At 42.7% G+C, this 18,022-nt stretch overlaps 1 protein-coding gene across 3 annotated transcripts in view; it reads right to left on the reverse strand.

The window, feature by feature from the left end:
* Positions 1–6,381: 6,381 nt before the first annotated feature.
* The window catches only part of adgrb2 (adhesion G protein-coupled receptor B2), a 512,322-nt gene continuing 500,681 nt past the window's right edge, over positions 6,382–18,022 (reverse strand). For 2 of the 3 annotated variants that reach the window (XM_037795561.1, XM_037795560.1), the window contains 2 exons: positions 7,881–8,051; positions 6,382–7,202 (listed from right to left, as the gene is read on the reverse strand). In XM_037795561.1, the coding sequence (XP_037651489.1) occupies positions 7,074–7,202; positions 7,881–8,051 (300 nt within the window). In that variant the 3' untranslated portion in view covers positions 6,382–7,073. Of the gene's footprint in view, positions 8,052–10,880; positions 10,935–18,022 lie in introns of all 3 variants that reach the window. The other variant, XM_037795559.1, reaches the window with a different exon arrangement.

Raw genomic sequence — 18,022 nt, forward strand, 5'->3', positions numbered from 1 at the left:
TTGAGGATTACTTACATTATCCCAAATGTCTCCAACTATGTTCAAACCCAGAGAAATCTGTAATTTTATTCGATGTAACAATGTGTTTCATTTGGTCGACTGTCAATGGCGTCACATCACCTTTAACCCCAACTACTTACTCTAACTTCCAGGGAAACACCAGATGATACGTCAGAGAGTGAGGAAGGAAGTCAGCGAGCCACTCTATTTTTTACTATTGTTTGTATTGCTCACTCGTGATGCATTTTTTTCTTCCATATGGCATAATTTTGTTCATTAATTGCGTGTAATTTTGCTACACAGTAATCTTGTAGAGACCTAATATATTGATATATTTCAATATCGATCCAGCTCACAACTATGTGCTCCTAAGACAAATGGCTTATGCCAGCCACCAAGCTAATACTACATTACATTACTAATATTACATTAGAATGAAATAGAATAACATGAATAAACATGACTAAACGTAACAGGAATAAAACTTTAATACATTACCTCGTCCGTGAACATGGTTTCTGCCCGAGTCACGTCAGATTTTCATCAGCGATGGCAGTTGCTCAGCAATGAAGACAACAACTCCCATGATCCCACGCTGCTTCACGATGTCATCAAAGTCCATCTTTTGTTATTGTTTCGATTGAGAGACCCCTAGTGGCAGAAATTACATACTGTGCGTTTAAAGGTGCCCTGTAAAGTTTTATTGTACACAAACAAAAAGTTGCGTTTACATTCAAAACAATGGTGTGAATACGCCAATGCATTTTTATGAGGACATAAAACATTAACAAAACATTTTTTTTCATATCTGCAACTGTGCTTTCTTTATAACAATGTTTGCTAGCTCCACTTCTTCACTGCCTTTTTTTGCTGCGTTGTTCAGATCTTTGTGCATTAGCTGCTGCCACCGACTTTGCAATAGCTACAGATACGTAGCAATGCACATCATTTAAAGTAAAGCATGTCATTACAATTACGTAATCTGTGGCTGTTATGATTGGCAATGCAGGGAAACAGATTGGACAGATGAAGAAGCAGCCGGATGAAAACAGTGATTTTATTTTCAGGCTTACAGTGATCAAAAAGTCCAATGATGATGATCTGATGACGGAACAAAGGAAGTGGACCCGCATATATATGTAGTGACTGACTAATGGCGGAGTGAGAACAGGAGAGCAGAGGTCAGGTGAGTGCAGGGCTAACGAGGGACAGGTGAAACTAATCAAGGAGGCGGGAAACACACGAGGACAGGAACTGAAATGACGGAGAAGTTAAGCCTTTCAAAATAAAACAGGAAACTATGGAAACATGACCAGCAACAACTAATACATAATCTTAGAGCAGAGCAGTTGCATTGACTCTTTAGTGGCAGTTTGTTTTTCTGTGTGTCAATTAGTTTCTACTGACATGATGAAACACAACTTTATTTTTAAGTATGCATTATACAATATAAACAACGATAAAGGTCTTAAAACTAGATTTAGACACAGGCCACATGATTAGGTAACGATGCAGGATGCACCTTAGTTGATATTGTACTTAAGTGAAATCCATCAAATTACCTTAAAGGGATAGGTTGGGTGTTTGAAGTGGGGTTGTATGAGGTACACATCCGTAGTCAGTGTATTACCTACAGTAGACGACGGTCGGCACGCCCCCAGTTTGGAGAGGCGGACAGGAGCACGGGAGCAAAGCAATTTACTAAAAGGTATTTCAGCCACCTAAAGGAAACAGTTAAAGTGTACGCTATATTTAGAGTATTTTCAGTGGTTTACCTTGCAGTGACACCACCATACAGTCTGTGTTTTCGACGAGGAACTGAAACCGTTATCTATGTTCTTGCCAAAGCAACCAGACTCCATTGAAAGAAACTGCAATTTTACCTCGCAGAACACAGGAGTTTCTGGTCAACCACTGCCTCCATCGGTTAGTTTGTTTGTGTTATTGTGTGACTTTGTTTAGTTCGGATTCACCAAAGTCCCACAACTGCACAAACTAACCCTGTGTTCTGTGAGGTAAAATTACAGTTTTTTTCAATGGAGTCTGGTGGCATTGGCAAGAGCCTAGATGGATACGACTTCAGTTCCCCCGTCGGAGATGGCTGACGGCAAGGTAAAGCGGTGAAAATATTCTAAATATAGCGTACACTTAAATTGATATTGATTCTTTTAGGTGGCTAAAATATGTTTTGTTGCCGGCCCCGTCCACAGCAGTACAACGCTTTGCTTCTGTGTGGTAACTGTCTGCTTCTCCAAGCTGGGGCCACACCGACAGTCATTTACTGTAGGTAACACACTCATTATGGATAAGTACCTCATACAACCCCACATCAAAACACCCAAACTATCCGTTTAAACCAACTGACACACAGTAAAAAATCCTTGTATACAATATAGTAATATTGCATAAATCATTATCGTGTTCTCTATGTTCCTGTCCTCTGTAGAACAGTCCATGCTTTTTTGTTTCGGGAGTTATGTCACTGTGCTGGCTAGCCTTTTTGTGCAGTGATCCCTGGGAATAAACAAGACTAAACAGCGCAACAATAACTGCTTGTTACAGACGATGTAGCCAAAACACACAGAAGAAAAGAATCTCATCAGTTTGACTATATGCATGAAAAGTCTAATGCTTCATGTTCCTGCAGCATCACTATTGAAAAGCCACAGCGGAGCTCGTTGCATCGCTCTTGCGTTTGACTCGGCGATATTAAACTTTCAGGACTTGCTGTTGTGAGCACTAAAACACACTTTCTTTCTCCCAGTGCTGTCAGGAACACGCAATAGCGTGTCCTGTCTTTATTGTCTTTATTGTAAATATCAAGCAAAAGGCAGCACTGACAAGCTGTTCCTGGTGGACACAGCCTCAGTCAACTTGAAATTTGTTATCTCTTCCTCCAACTCATGTCTGACCACTCTTCACTTTGTCTCGCCGTATTATTATTTGTCAGCAGCATCTCTCCTTAGGTCACTGGTGACACACCAGTACCAGAACTTAATTACCCACAAACCTCAGGGAACAATAACCAGGAGGCACTCTAATCACTGTGACTCTACTGCCAGAGGTAATGTGAAAACCCCCCTCCTTGCCTTCACTCTGTCACAATGCATTTGGTCCTCGGGGCTGGCTTCTCTATTTTCTTCTTCCTCCTCTGACCTCTCTCTCATCCCTCGCACTCCCTTGAGAAAGTTACAGTTGGTGGCCTTTCTCCAGGGTGACCGATGGCAGCTCCACGGGCCGACTCATCCACACTTAATTAGCCACAAGCCCCTTGGAGGGCGGACGTAGAGCGACGGAGGCATGCACACGGCGTCATCTCTTGGCTCTTGTTCCTTCATTCCAGCACCGCTGACTGTGGACAACCAAAGCCTGTCTACTGTGACTATTTTCACCACGTTACATAACAAAACCAGTTTTGGGGAACATCCGCTCTGGAAGAGGATTGTTATTAGCATAAATATTGCTCAAACTTTATACATTTTTAATGAAATAATCACTTTGAGTTGACATTTTCTCCCTGTGGTTATTCCAGTGCAACATGACTTCAAAACCCACAGAGTTGCTCCTCTTACATTTTCAGACAGACCAGCGGGGCCTCCGATTGGTCACAGTTAAGCTCTGATGCTTCTGGGTAACAGAGTTTGTCATGCCCGACACCCAGAGTGATATTATGAAAACATGGGATTGCGAGTACACTGCAAATCAAGGAAGATGCTGAGTTGTTCTCCATCCACAGATGCCCTTGAAGCAGCGAGACAACGAGATCAATTTGAAAATTTATTTTCATATAAAAAGACACTATGAAAACATTAGAGGACTACTTTGTACAATCTTATGTATAAAAAGAACAAAAATGAGAGAAAAGGAAAGGGAGGGGGTTTTCAGTAATAAATCAACTGGATGGTTGGAGCAGTCGGTTAACAGCTAAGCATCGAAAGGCTGAAAGGTGGAGGTGAAGGTGAGCGTAGTAGGTTTTTGGAGTCGCCTTAAGTTGGGAATTGGCCTGTGTTTTATATTTCTTTATGGGCTTGTTGAGTTTGGCAGGCTTTCAACACATAACGGAAAACAAGATGACATAGTAAACAACTCCTATCACCAACTTCAGTTCATCATAGAAAAGAAAATTGTAAAATGATCCTTTAACACCTTGTTCACGCTACACAGCTTTAGCCCTGGTTTTACGCTACCCGACCCAGATCAGAGGCAAATCGGCGTTGGCTTGCAGCTTGCACATCGGCGCTCGAGCATCATGTGTGAACTGCACAAAGACGCTCGACGAGAGGCCTCGCCGACGCCTGTAACAATAGCAACTTTACTGTATGTGTTGCGTTTGCAACAAGGATCAAAGTTGTTGTTGCACCTAGAAGAATAAATAATAAAAGAGTGTGGAAACCGGTGGAAACAGGCTATTCAATTAACATCAGCAATGTGTCTCGTGTATGGTATCACGCAATTTACCGTGTATTTCTCGCGTGTTTTTGTGACAAAACGTAGTTTGGAAACCTCATCGGGGATTCCTCCTGGTGAAAGATCTTGTTAGTGTGTGACCCTCTGTTGCCGGTCAGTCACGTAGTGTTAAAACAACGACTTACAAGACAGCAAGTTGTGTAGTGTGAACAGTACAGAGATCTGACGACCTTGAAAGTTGTGTAGTGTGAACTTGGCTTTAGTTGTAGTGATCGGTCAAACATCTCAATCAAGCAGCAATCTCACTTACCGTTCCTGAAGATGAAAACTTAAAAGTCCAGCCCTCATTTAGGTGAAATCTAAATCACACAGTTCATATGCAATGAGCAAAAATATGGACAAGCTCACCAACAGAAGAGGTAACTAAATCTCATACTGCGCTGAAATCAAACATTCACATTTCTTACTCTTTCTTTCTTTAAATACCATTTATAAGTTACCATGGGAACAAGGCTTTATGGAGAATTCATCTAGAGCTTTCCCTATGATGTTCAGTTTTATAATATGTATAAAAAGAAACCTAATTAGTCTGTGTAAAGGTCAAATCTGTTTCCCCTGAGACTGGTATTTTCTTCAGCTATAGATTAACACCCATTGACTGAGTACTGCTTTTTTTTTTCTGTTTGGACACTCCGTACAGTACGGTAGATCTGGATGGCTGAGCATCACAGAAGGTCTGGTGAATGTGACCTCAGCTCTGCAACCTGGTAAACCGAACCTATCTCGCTCCTCCGAGAGGGAGCGGGGCTGTACGTTCGCCTATCGGCTGATTAGCTTGAAAGGTTAGGAGGGCCGCACTCTTGCTTACCATCTGCGCCGCGCCGCACTGCTACCACATTAGGGATCTTTAAACAGATGGTTTGAGGGCTGCATTGGTAAATGTCAGGACAAATCGCCATCCCCGGATAATTACTGTTTTGAGCTTCTTAATCTGCATCTCTGCCGCCTCTAGCTTTCTCGTTACATATTTTTGGATCTTCTTTCCTTGGCTGCCATTTTTCCTCTTGCACTTTTTTCCGACCCTAAATTGTCTCTCATCTCTCTCTCCCCTCCAGACTGTTAGATTAATGGGAGCCACTTTGAACATAGACAGAAAAGTTATCGAGCCATCTATTGGCTTTCATCCTGCACCCTGACACTTGCTCTCTGTCGGGACTGATGTGCTAATGTTGCAACAGCAGGAAGCCGGTTGTCCTCTTGTAGCGACCGAAGCACGGATGCAGAATGTCAAGCAGGAAGCATCGCCGCTTTTTTTTTTTCCAGCCTGCCACCTTGTACCCTCATAACCTCTGTGACTCTATCTTTCTATTTGCAACCTCTCTCTCTGCAGCTGCTGCTGTGTGCACAAATGCAGGATACGATCACACGGACGGGAATCCATGTGAGGGAGGAATTATACATCTGGCGTCGCTGCTAACATTAAGATTTCATGCCTCCTGGGAGCACGGCGCTGGGTGGGCAGCAAGAGAAGGAGAATGAGGTGGTAGACGAAAGCAAAGGAAGGCTTGTCTATCTGTAAATCCATGATGGGGTTCTTGGGAAAAGAAGAACGTTTGGCTCAGGTGGTAACAAGTTTTAGATGTAATTGGCTGCGATAACCTCCTCAGGTCACGTGAAGCTAACAATACTCCCTCAGTTAAGGTGGACATACACTGTACGATTTTAGCCCGTTTCTCGCCCGAATTTTAAGCCGCACGAATCACATTAGAGTCGAATTACAGCTTCGTTGGGCGTCGTTTTCCGTGCAGTGTACAGGGGGGAACGAAGACCGATTAACTCCTCCCGACCGGTCGTCGGACAGTGGGATGAATTTCTGACAACTTTTGGTCGTCCGTTCACAGTAAAACGTAGCCAGCTTACTTCCAATTCTCTCTGCACAATGGACAAGCCATACTGTCTATGTCTTCCTAGCCGCCTGAGAGTCCATATACGCCGGCGCCTCTTTTTTGTTTTTTTTTTAGACGTTTCAGCAGACAGGATGACACAGATGATCAAGGCAGCACTCAAGTCGTGGCTGACGATCGGACCGTACAGTGTGAGCACATAAATTGTGAGATTTGGCTTCACATCGCAATTTATTCTATTCCTACAGTAGAAGTAGGAGTTACACAACATTTCTAAAATCGTACAGAGTATGCCCAGCTTAACGGGAAGAGCGAGTTAGGCGCTAAACCGATAAGCCGACATTTTTGCGGAGCGAGAGATGCTAAACGGAGCTCGCACAGATTCCATTTGGGCTGGAAATAACTGAGATATTCTCTTTTTCCACTGTGATTGGTGATGGCTGAAATGGATTCAGATGCTGCAATCTGTAAAGGCTTTTTATCTCCAAACACTCGGGGAGGGAAGAAGAATCTGCATGACGATCGCTATCCTTCTTTTCCCTCGTGGTTGGATAACATGCGGCACACAGTACCTCAGAAAGTAAGCTCACATTTATGTGCTGTGTGTGTGTGTGTGTCCTAAACCGAATTTCACATGGGTTAATTCTCACAGGAAATGAAAAGAAAGACAAAAATAATGAAAAAGGCAGCAGAAGCAGAAATCAGTGTGAAAATAAATCAATTCTTCTTGAACAGTTGTTTCAATCGTATTATTTGTTTTCATTAAAAGCCATAGAGGTGGACATTTTTTTTTAAACTAAACCATAGAAAGTACACAAAAAAAAGGGGGGAATACCATGTTGACACAGAGGATGTGAGAGGAATGGATGGATGGGATTGTTGAACTGGAACCTGAAAAAAGCAGAGAGGATGGCACATATCAATGAGCAGCTCTTCCCCGTCCCCCATCCTTCTTTGCATCCAAAATGACAAAAAGGAAAAAATTTAAATAAAAAAGGAAAGACTGAGAGATAGAAAGCCGCCGTCATCCATTAGAAGGGAAAAGGAAATAAATGAAAGCAGGGTGCCTAGGGGGGCTACCAGTGTGAGAAACCTCAGTGAGATTTTTTTCCCCTTGCTATAAAAAGAACTGAACGGTGCAGAAATATTCTTTTTCTTTTTCTCCCCCCCAAATCATCAAACAATTGAAAGAGATTTTCTTTTTTTTTCTCCAGAATAAAATCAAGACATTTTTCTCAGAAATAAGTTTTTCATAGTTTTTTTTTTTAAGTTCATTTAAAAATTTTCCCAGACGTGTCGAGCCCCTGTTCTTTCTTTTTCAATAGTCTTTGCGAAAATATAGGGTAGAACAGTCTTCTTTCTATGTCTGTCCACTGCAGCAGTAAACAAATACAGTATGGGATCCGACAGAGCACGTTGCAGGAGACGGGTAGCAGTGTGTGTGTGTGTGTGTGAGAGATCTTTGCGAGAAATCATGTACTTTATGTATAGCTTTTTCAGAAGTTCGTCTCGGCGTGAGCACGTAGTGTATTCAAGTGAGTGCGTGTACGTGTGTGCGTGTCTTCACACTTCAGTCTGGAAGTCTCCCTCGGACGAGTCGGGCGTGTTAGCGGAGGACGAGTCCCAGTTCTTATTGTGCAGCTCCATCCGGTCCTTCTGCTCCCCAGGCACGATGGACAGCTCGGGGGTCATGGTCTTGAAGCTGTCCCAGGAGCTCTGGTCCTCCGGGGTTGACTTGTCCTGATGGAGAAGGAGGACAAGGGAAAGGGCCATGTCAGGAAAAATGAGCTGCATATATGAAGGCACCACGTGGACGTTAAAAAAAATATATAAAATCTCAGTTAAAGGGAAGTTCTGGTTTCATACAACCTGGTTCTTATTTTGATGGTTTTGGACACCATATTAATTTGTACTAATAACTGTGGTGGCAATGCTGATGTGTTGTCTGACAGGGCAAGAAACAGGACAAGGTAGATTAGTTAAACTTATTTAGAAGAGAAAGTATTAGTTTCATTTTCAAACTTATAGTCTTCAGCCCCAACTGACGCTACCTCGAGTGACATCACTTGAGGCAATTTATCAGACTTCGCACAGCTCCCTCTGGGTTCACAAAACGTCCACAAATGCAGCATTACTTCCTGTAAACAGAGTTTGATATGTAAATGTGTGAGTTCCCCTTTAAATATTTCCGGATGGTATTATACTTACATTCTTAAAGGTACAGTGTGTAGGATTTGACGACATCCAGTGGTGTGGTTGCAGATTGCAACCGACTGAGTACCGCTCTGCTCACTCCTGCCTTAACAGGACTGCAGTAACGTGAGTCGCTGAGTGAATAATCGTGGTAACGCCCTTCGCCTCGCTCAGAGGTCATCCTTACCATAATAACACTACTTAAGGAGCAACAGAAGTCAGACAGCGGCTGGCAGTACCACGGTTTTACACTCTGCGGCTCAAGTTAGCAGTTTCACAAGCGTGTTGGAAAACTACGATGGCGTTCAGCGAATCTAAAAACATAAAAGGCTCTCTCTAGAGCCAGTTTTTGGTTTGTCCGTTCTGGGCTAGAAACATTGCGGAGCAACATGGCGGACTCCGTCCTGCTCTGTATGTAGATATAAAGGGCTCATTCTAAGCTAACGAAAACACAACTTAGTTTCAGGTGATTAAACACTGATTAAAACATACAGTAGTTATGAATACTATATTCCATTTCTGCTTATAGATCCCTGCAAATCCTACACACAGTGCCTTTAAATAAACTAGCTTTCAATCATAGACTGTATATAAGAAGTGGACGTATTCACCGTGACATCGCCTATTGGTTTGTTGACTGTGGCTAAAGCATACCCTGCTTTATCATGTATTTGACTTTAAACGCGACCATGATTTACTAAATGAACATCATGCTGTATTGAAGAAGACTTGAAACTAGCGATTGAGACCATAAACTCATGTTTACAATGTTTACTGAGGTAATAAATCAAGTGAGAAGTAGGGTCATTTTCTCATAGACTTCTATACAATTGGTTTTTATCTCTAACTAAAGTGGATTAGATAATCTCACTAAACTGGCCGACCACACGTTTCTTGCCATGTTGGACTTCGCAGCAATGTCATTCCCAACAAATTTCAGCAATTGAATTTGGTGAGGACAGTGTTCGCATTACGAATATAAATGATCGCCATCCAAAGAAGACCCAAATTGTAATAAACTGGAATTTTCCTTTAAATTAAGTACCTGGAAACCCATTGCCGTGGCCAGTTTTGGCCAGTATACAGATTTGGAGATAGATACATTCAAATATGCACTCACAGAAACTAAATTTGATTCCTTACCTTTGCAAATATCAACACAAACACACGCACGCACACGCACACCCACATGCACACCCACACACTTACAGAATCTAACCATTTCTTAGCAGTGATTAAACCTCTCAAACACTAGAAAGCAGGACCACACACACACACCTGTAGTTCAAGGCACATTTCTATCTTTCTATCATCAAAAAACAACTACCTGTGCTCCTTTATCTCCCACCTCTCCTAATCAGTGACTTTTTCAGACTGATAAAAGCATGAAACCTTCTGGGGCTGGAGGTCTGTGATCTCTGCATGTGGTCCGCAGATGTGCCCACCACGCATGTAAAATACATGTTGAGGGGATTAGTTAAAAACGGAATTAGAGGTAGCATTATGCATCAGATAAGGGCCATTATTCAAATTCAGACTCGTTATCTCGCCGAGATGGTGATTTCGCAAAATACGAGCCGGGGGAAGACACGAGGGATCGCTGCCCCAGATGACTCTTGGTGGAGCGAAACATACAAAGACAGAAAAGACAGACTACTTGTGGTGTGTTTTGCAGACATGATGGACCCAGCTGCAGCAGAGCTTTTTGGACAACACGGGAGTTGAATATTCACAAAGCATATCTTGCAGTACAACACATCCCTAAAGCGCGTGCTCTGTGTGCCTATTTGTACTGTATCTGGTCAACTCTATCTCCCAGAAACTCAGCTCATCTCCTTCAGCTTGTCATTTTGTTTTCCTTTTTCAACAATCCCACCTGCCCTTCATCGCCCCAGCTCTCATAAAGTACTCACATGTAAATCACTTTGAGCTATTCACCCCCTTCAATCCCTGTCTATCTTTTCATCAGACACACATACACACACACACAAGTCATTGATCTGCAGTAACACAGCCCCCCCCTGCAGTGTGATGATGATCGTCGCCAGAGCGCTAGGGGGCAATATCTGCCTGATTATCATTCTCCCTGCATCACAGCCTGACAGTTGGTAAAATGAATACAAAAGGCATAATCTGGGAGCCAATTTGCATGCTAAATGCTGGCGAAGGAACATTTTGTAATGCAGGAGTGTGGGTAATTCTGCAGTTAAGCCCAACTTTATCCCTGGGAGACTAGGCTAACGCGATTGTGCTGCTACTGCGTGTCTATCCGTTCCCTTTCGCCCATCTCTGCCTGCCTCCTTCTTGCCCCAAAGCCCCCCCAAATCTCATCCCTCTCTCTCTCTCTCTCTCTCTGCCAGGAACCCCTCTACTTACACTCGACGAGTTCTTTTCACCTCCGGCAGACGAAATGCTCCATCGCTTTTCCCTCTGTGGTGATGAAATGGGAGGGAGAAGACAAGGAGGTGGTGGGAGGGGGGGGGATGACGAGAGAGGGGAGAAGGAAGAGAGAGAAGAAGGGGTGGTGGTTGGTGGGTGGGGAGGAGGGATCACAGTCACTGACAACTCTGCCCTGAAACAATAGCATTGTTCCCACACCTTCAGCAGGTGAACAGGCGGTTGTTGCTTTGTGCTTACCCCTTCTCTCTCTCTCTCCATCTCTTACCAGCTCTCTTATGTCAAAATACACACTCAACATGCATGCATGAACAGAAACAAGTGATCAATGTGAGCATGTGTACACACATAAAACTGTGTAGGAACAGGCCGTACTTTTTTTTTAACCTGTCAAAGCTTAGAGGAAAAAACTGACAAAAGCAAGGGCAGAATGACTGAAGGATTCAACACGCTATACGCACCACTAATAGCAACTACAACTACTATAACGGGGATAAAAGAAAGGACGGCATGTAGGCGTATGAGTAATCGGACTCTAAGAGGTGTAGCGGTGAAGATGCTGTGCAGCGCTAGAGGCTTCGGAGCTCATGTTTTCTAAATAATGTTGAAAGAGGATAACGAATCTGGTTATTACTGCATGGAAATGCTATCTGCACTATCTGCATTATTGATTTTTTTTTATACTGTATGTGTTAACACAACACATAAAGTAGTTAAAGCTAGGCTATAAAGTGGACATTGCTGACTCGGTATGTTCCGCCTCTAAACACATAAAGCTTACTCCCCCTGCTGTACCTCTGCAGTGTTATCTATCGCTGTTTTTTTATGTTCCTGTCAGCAAACCGCTGCTTGCGGTGGTTTGCTTCTGTTTGGGGGGGTCTTTGTCCAACATGTACAGGTGTTGTGAAGTAACAGGTGTTTTTCTTGTTGGCTGGTCAGGGTGAGAGCTTGAAATGAGTCTAGCAACACCAGTACAAAAAAAACAGAAAAGTCTTGTAGTGTTTGGTGAAGCTGTTCTCATGTGATGACTGGCCGGCAGCTCACGTTTGTGTCATGAGACATTTGGTTTTGGGGGGGAGGAGGGGTGTCATGTCATTTGTACTTTTTATATCCCAGTTTGCCTCAAGTCTGGGCACAAATTGATTCCCTTTAGTGGCTCCAACAACTTCGCTACATATCGATTGGGGCTTTTTTACCCCGCTACAAGTATTCCAGGTTGTTGTTAAAAAGCTTCTACAACACACAATTGTAAGTTTTATGTCAAATTTTTCTACCTGTAAAAAGCAGCAGGCAAAATTGCCAATCATTCTTTCTCGGGGAGCTGTTTGTGTAAGAGTTGTCTAAGTGTGTGTGTGTGTGGTGAAAGTTACAAAGACATACTTTTTGCTGTTGGTGTGTAAAATTCAACGGGGGCGCCACAGATCACTGGGGTGCACCAGGAATTGTCTGCTCTGAGGTTGTCAGATTAGATTTGCTTATGTATAACTAAAACCTTAATAACACACTTACTGGATGGTTTATACAAAAGTCTGTATATAAAACCATTTAAAAAGATACATTTGTTTGCTACTTATTAGCAAAATCTAACTAAATGTTCTGCTTCAGTCCATATTTGTCGGCATTTAGCCTTTCAAAAACAACAATTTAACTGCGGTCAAAAGCCTATTTGCTCTCCTACTCAGCCCTTTTGGTGCCCTAGGAAAAAATCTGATTTTGAATTAATTTGCAATTACATTTTGATACTTTAAGTTGATATATTGTCAGCGGCGTTAGTGGTGGAATGTAAGTGCAGTACTTGAGAAAGTACATTTACTCAACTGTACTACAAATTAAAATTTTTACCAGCCCTGTCTCCTAAAAAAATTGTTCCCAAACAACTAAACTGCATTCTCGATTACGTTTGGAAATGGCCACAGCAAGTGACGTAGTACAACGAGTGATGACCAGAGCAGGTGACGTAGTACATCAAGTGACCGTTAATGACAGTTACATGGAATAATAACGAGTATATTAAGTGAGAAAGTCGGGCGGTTGGGTCCAACAAACACAGGGCTTTCCCCCAGTAGACTGCTGTTCGTGTCCCGTGTAAAACATAGTCATTTTAAGCCAAACCATGGTGTTTTTTTACTAAACCCAACCCAGTAGTTTTATATCCTCAACCTATAACTAAGTAATGTTTTGCATATTTTTTGTTTTGTTTCAATTTACAACGTTAACCACAAGTTTAAAACTGTTTAAAGCTGTGACCTAATATGGGAGAAAATATGTTTCTCTCGAAACATATTTGAGAATGCAGTTTAGTTGTATGGGAACATAATTTTGTGGTTGGTCCAAACATATGCAAGATTTGTAAATTTCTTTACACCATGTAACCATGTATCCTCTGAAAAGGCCAAAGATGGATGAACATTATCAGCCATCTGTGACTTTTGTTCTGGTCAGTTTCAATCACCATAATGACTGCCTTTAGATTTCTGCCTTATCAGCATTTAAAGCATTAAATGTGCTTCAAATAATTAACCTCTAAAAGCACCGTTTGTGCACCATCAGTGTTTCTGGAAATATGGGTTTTCATTAACCGATACTGTACCTGAACAATGTCAACCAATTGATTTTGAAACACAGTGCTCCACTGTGGCTTTTAAAGGGGAATAATGGGGGGTGCAGTAAAGTATATGCCATTATACTTTTGCAGGCACAGCAGGGGCAAATAGAGCTAATGTGCAAGTAAGCACAACCGGACCCTTAAATACAATGTCCATCACTGGTTAAAGGTGCGACAGTCGCAAATTGGAAATTTTTGCCTAATCGCCCAATACTTGAAGTTTCAGGAAAGCTACACGATTTTCTGAGAGAAACTGCTACAAGCTGCAAGCATGACAAAGAGAAGTGAAGGGGAGTTTGTAGGGATAGCAAATACTAGAAAAAGATGCTACTGCATAAACATCTAATGCCATCTCGAGAAGCCTCCGCTATACGGTGTCGGTGGATGAGGCCCACTCTCTGCCACTCACAGTCCCCCTCATTTGCACCGCGGAATGGAAATCGTGTCTGGATGTGTGTGAGCAATGTGGCAGGCTGTCTTTGGGAGACAATGGGGGGGAGGACAGGTGGTTGCGGGTAAGTGGGTTAACTTTACCTTTGTTGACTTGGAGGCCCATGGCTCTGCTGACTGTCTGGCTACATTCAAACTGGGACATGACAACAAGCATGCAACAGAAGGCCCAGTCAGCCAACAAAGGACATAAAACAGGAAAACAAAACAAAAACATAAATCAATAAAATGTGGGCATTAAGGCAAAGAAAAGACATACATCATGAGTGTGAGGCTGAAACGATCACATTTATACATGAAGAAAATGAAAGCAACATCAAACAACGAGAAGAGAAGACTGAGTGGATACCAGAACATGAGTGTGGTGTTGCAGCCGTCAGTGGACAGAACTGGACTAATTAAAGGTTTTCAATAAGGCTGTCAGTTGATTAAAATATTTAAATGTGATTAATCGCAAATTAATCGCACATTTCTTATCTGTTCAAAATGTACCTTAAAGGGAGATTTGTGAAGTATTTAATACTCTTATCAACATGGGAGTGGGTAAATATGCTTGCTATATGCAAATATATGTATATAGTTAATATTGGAAATAAATTAACAACACAAAACAATGACAAATATTGTCCAGAAACCCTCACAGGTACTGCATTTAGCATAAAAAATATGCTCAAATCTTAACATGGCAAACTCAAGCCCAACAGGCAACTGTCAGTGTGTCAGTGTGCTGACTTGACTATGACTTGCCCAAAACTGCATGTGATTATTATACAGTGGGCATGTCTGTAAAGGGGAGACTCGTGGGTACCCATAGGATCCATTTACATTCACAAATCTTGAGGTCAGAGGTCAAGGGACCCCTTTGAAAATGGCCATGACAGTTTTTCCTCACCGAAGTTTAGCGCAAGTTTCCAACGTTATTTAACCTCCTTCGTGACAAGCTAGTATGACATGGTTGGTACCAATGGATTCTTTAGATTTTTCTATTTTCACATGGTGCCAGTATCTTCGCTCTAGCTTTAAGATTGCGTTAACGAATTTAGTGGCGTTATTATCATGTTACGTTGACAGCCCTAGTTTTTATGTGTGTTTATTTCATTATACCATCAAGATAATGCTCCAGATTGCCTATTCAGCACCGGCATAATTTATTAGGCGGCACAATAATAGACTATAGTGGTCTTTAGGACCATTTACCCTTTAGCTGGGAAAGAATCTGTGTCACAAATAATAAGGCCCTTCAAAGAAGCCAAATCTGGAAAATATAGGGCAAATAAATTCCATTAGTGCAACACACTGCAAACAAACGAGCAATCAGAGACACACAGGCTCGGTCCGCTGCTGTCTGGGCCTGTGCAAGGCCAGAGCTCCTATAGTGAAAACAGTTCCAGCAAGCGATTCGGCCCTTTTCACCTCCCTTTAATTGGCCCAAGGACACTAAATGAGCTAAATTAGTATTGTGCCTCTTGGTGCACGACGCCAGTGTTAGGCTTGTTCCGCCTGGGCTAACCGTCCCCTCATTAGGAGCCACTGATAGAGCCAGGGTGCTAAAGCTACACTCCGCCAGCCCTCGGTCTTTCATGGGCAATTTGTGTGGAAGGATGAAAACAGTTGATGAGTTTATACTCGGCGAGGAGAAGGGAGCAAGGAAATAATTAAAAACAAGCTAATGAGAGGAATTAATTATTCAATTAATGCCTCAAACGTGCCACCGAGGGCCGCGTTTAGAGGGAGGAATGGGGGAAAACGAAGGAGGGAAAATGTCAAGCCACGAGGATAAATAGAGGGGCGAATGAGATATGAAGAGGAGGAAGAGCGGAGGACTTGCTTTATTGCTGGAATGTGAAATTGAAGCCCCTTAGCTTAATGCCAGAAAATTGACTATCAAGACCTACGGGAGTTTGCAAGCGCAGGCAAATTGCTCTCATTGAATCAACAAAAATGGAGTCTTTGTCATTTAAAATTATACATCTTCATTTTACACGAGACATCCTCGAAGCATACACATTACCTTAGCTACAATCCCCTTGAGTGGCCTAAAAAACATGCTGCGTATCAATAATAGCCATGTTAAACGTGAGCGCATAAAGAGAGCACCTCAGGTCTCACCTCTCTTTTATGAGGCTCTCTCTAATGGAAGAACCTCTCAGACTAATCCCAGAATATATTTCCTAGCCTAATAGGCTAGGATTTCATCATAGAATTCAAACGCACGCCTCCTGCACAAATACATCTTTCTTTCATAATCAAAAAAATTCGCCCCCGTTCCGATCCAGCGCGAGTGAAATCAGAACAAAGTAGAGCACTTGTTCCCTTTGTCTTTTTCTCCATCCCACTGCGTTCCGCGCAACTCCTCGCCGTCTATCCGGAGAGCGACGCCCGAGCACGCTTCATTTAATCAAGAACACAGCAGACGACGGGATGGAAATATATCCCATTTGAGAGCTAAAAAATGCATCAGCCAGGCCATTACGCAGTGCAAACTCTCTCTCACGCACACACACACACACACACACACACACACTGTCCATCCCACACACAGAGTCACACAACACTGCATCACTTGGCACCGCATGCAAATTTGCGTTATGACCTTCTGAACCCTGTGGAGAGGATGGAAAACGGCAGGGCTAACTCCACAGTGACGGAGGGCCAAGAAGCTGTTCTAAATCTAAACATTAGCGCGCACAGTACCGCTAATACATACTGCGTTGCATAAACACCGCAACCACTCCGTTTCTCGGTAACCCCGCTGACTCCATTTGTCTCCTGTCTCCATTACGAGACACACAATGAAAATGGACTCCATCCCCCTGCTAGCCATATGGCCCCTGCCTGAGCATCCACTGCACTTAGAAGAGAGTAGGATTTGTGTTCATCATTAGCATTAGATGTGAAGCCCGCTTTCTATCCACTTCAACAGAGAATAATACAAGTGTTACCTCTGCAATATTTTATCCTCTTACGGGGCAGACAACTGTGCATCTACGCCGAAACACTCGAGTCAAGGTCGGTGGCTGTTGTCGTGATGTCAACAAAGCAAAAATGATAGCTAACAATCTACAATCGATCAACATTAAGCTCGCGGTGACCTCTGTAACTCTTGCAGCCACATTTCAGGATGCTTCGTATCCTACCGCATTAAAAATGCACACAGGCGGGAGAAATATATGTTGGTGTCACAGCCTGCAACCGACCTTTGTTAGTGATAGTTTATCAGCAAGCCATTTCGCAGAGTACATCTTAAAGGTCATGCATAGGTTTTTCAAAAAACAGAATATGTAACGGAGGGCAACGTGCACATTTATTCTCAGACTATACAGGAATAGCTCCGCTATAGCCTCAGCAGCCCTAATAGAAAAGACAGACAAGGTGATTTTCAACATTGAGGTTAATGGGGAGTCTTGTGATATATCGTGTCTGCCTCACGCTTCTTTCCGGTCACGTCTTTCCTCTTCGTTTCCATCTATTAAGCGTAACACTTGAGTCATCACTTAACAGCCTCTGACTATCAGTGTTGTAAATATAAAGGATTAGCAGTTATACCGGGCGACACAGAGTTAACAGCAGTGTGAGTAGGTGGTATGGAGAGACAAGAAAAGTAGAAATCAAGAGATTGAAGTATATGGATGGCACATGTAATACCCAAGACCACTTTAAAACCCACTGCACTTGAACAGAAAATTGGATAAGATGTGAAAGTAGAAAAAAATAAAAATGTGTGTGTGACATTTTCTGATATCCACTCATCTCCTCAACACAGAGATCCTACCTTTCCAGAGACGTAATAATGGATCAGGCCTCTTCTGACCCCATAAGGCCTTTGTGATATTCTCTAGTCTCTCATCGGCATACCCATACAAAGTGCATCATGTTGGGCCCCTTTGAGTGCCAATGAACTAGTTTATGGACAGGGTATCGTGGTTTATGAGGTGATTATAAATCGGTTTGGATGGATCATTGTCTTTATGAACTGATTTATCACTTGGTTATGGTGTTTAGGGTCATAAGGTTTAATTCAGGCACTGAAATGGGCACAATGACGGCATGGACACACACAGTGGCG

The sequence above is a fragment of the Sebastes umbrosus genome, chromosome 15 (assembly GCF_015220745.1).
Source record: "Sebastes umbrosus isolate fSebUmb1 chromosome 15, fSebUmb1.pri, whole genome shotgun sequence".
Taxonomy (NCBI): domain Eukaryota; kingdom Metazoa; phylum Chordata; class Actinopteri; order Perciformes; family Sebastidae; genus Sebastes; species Sebastes umbrosus.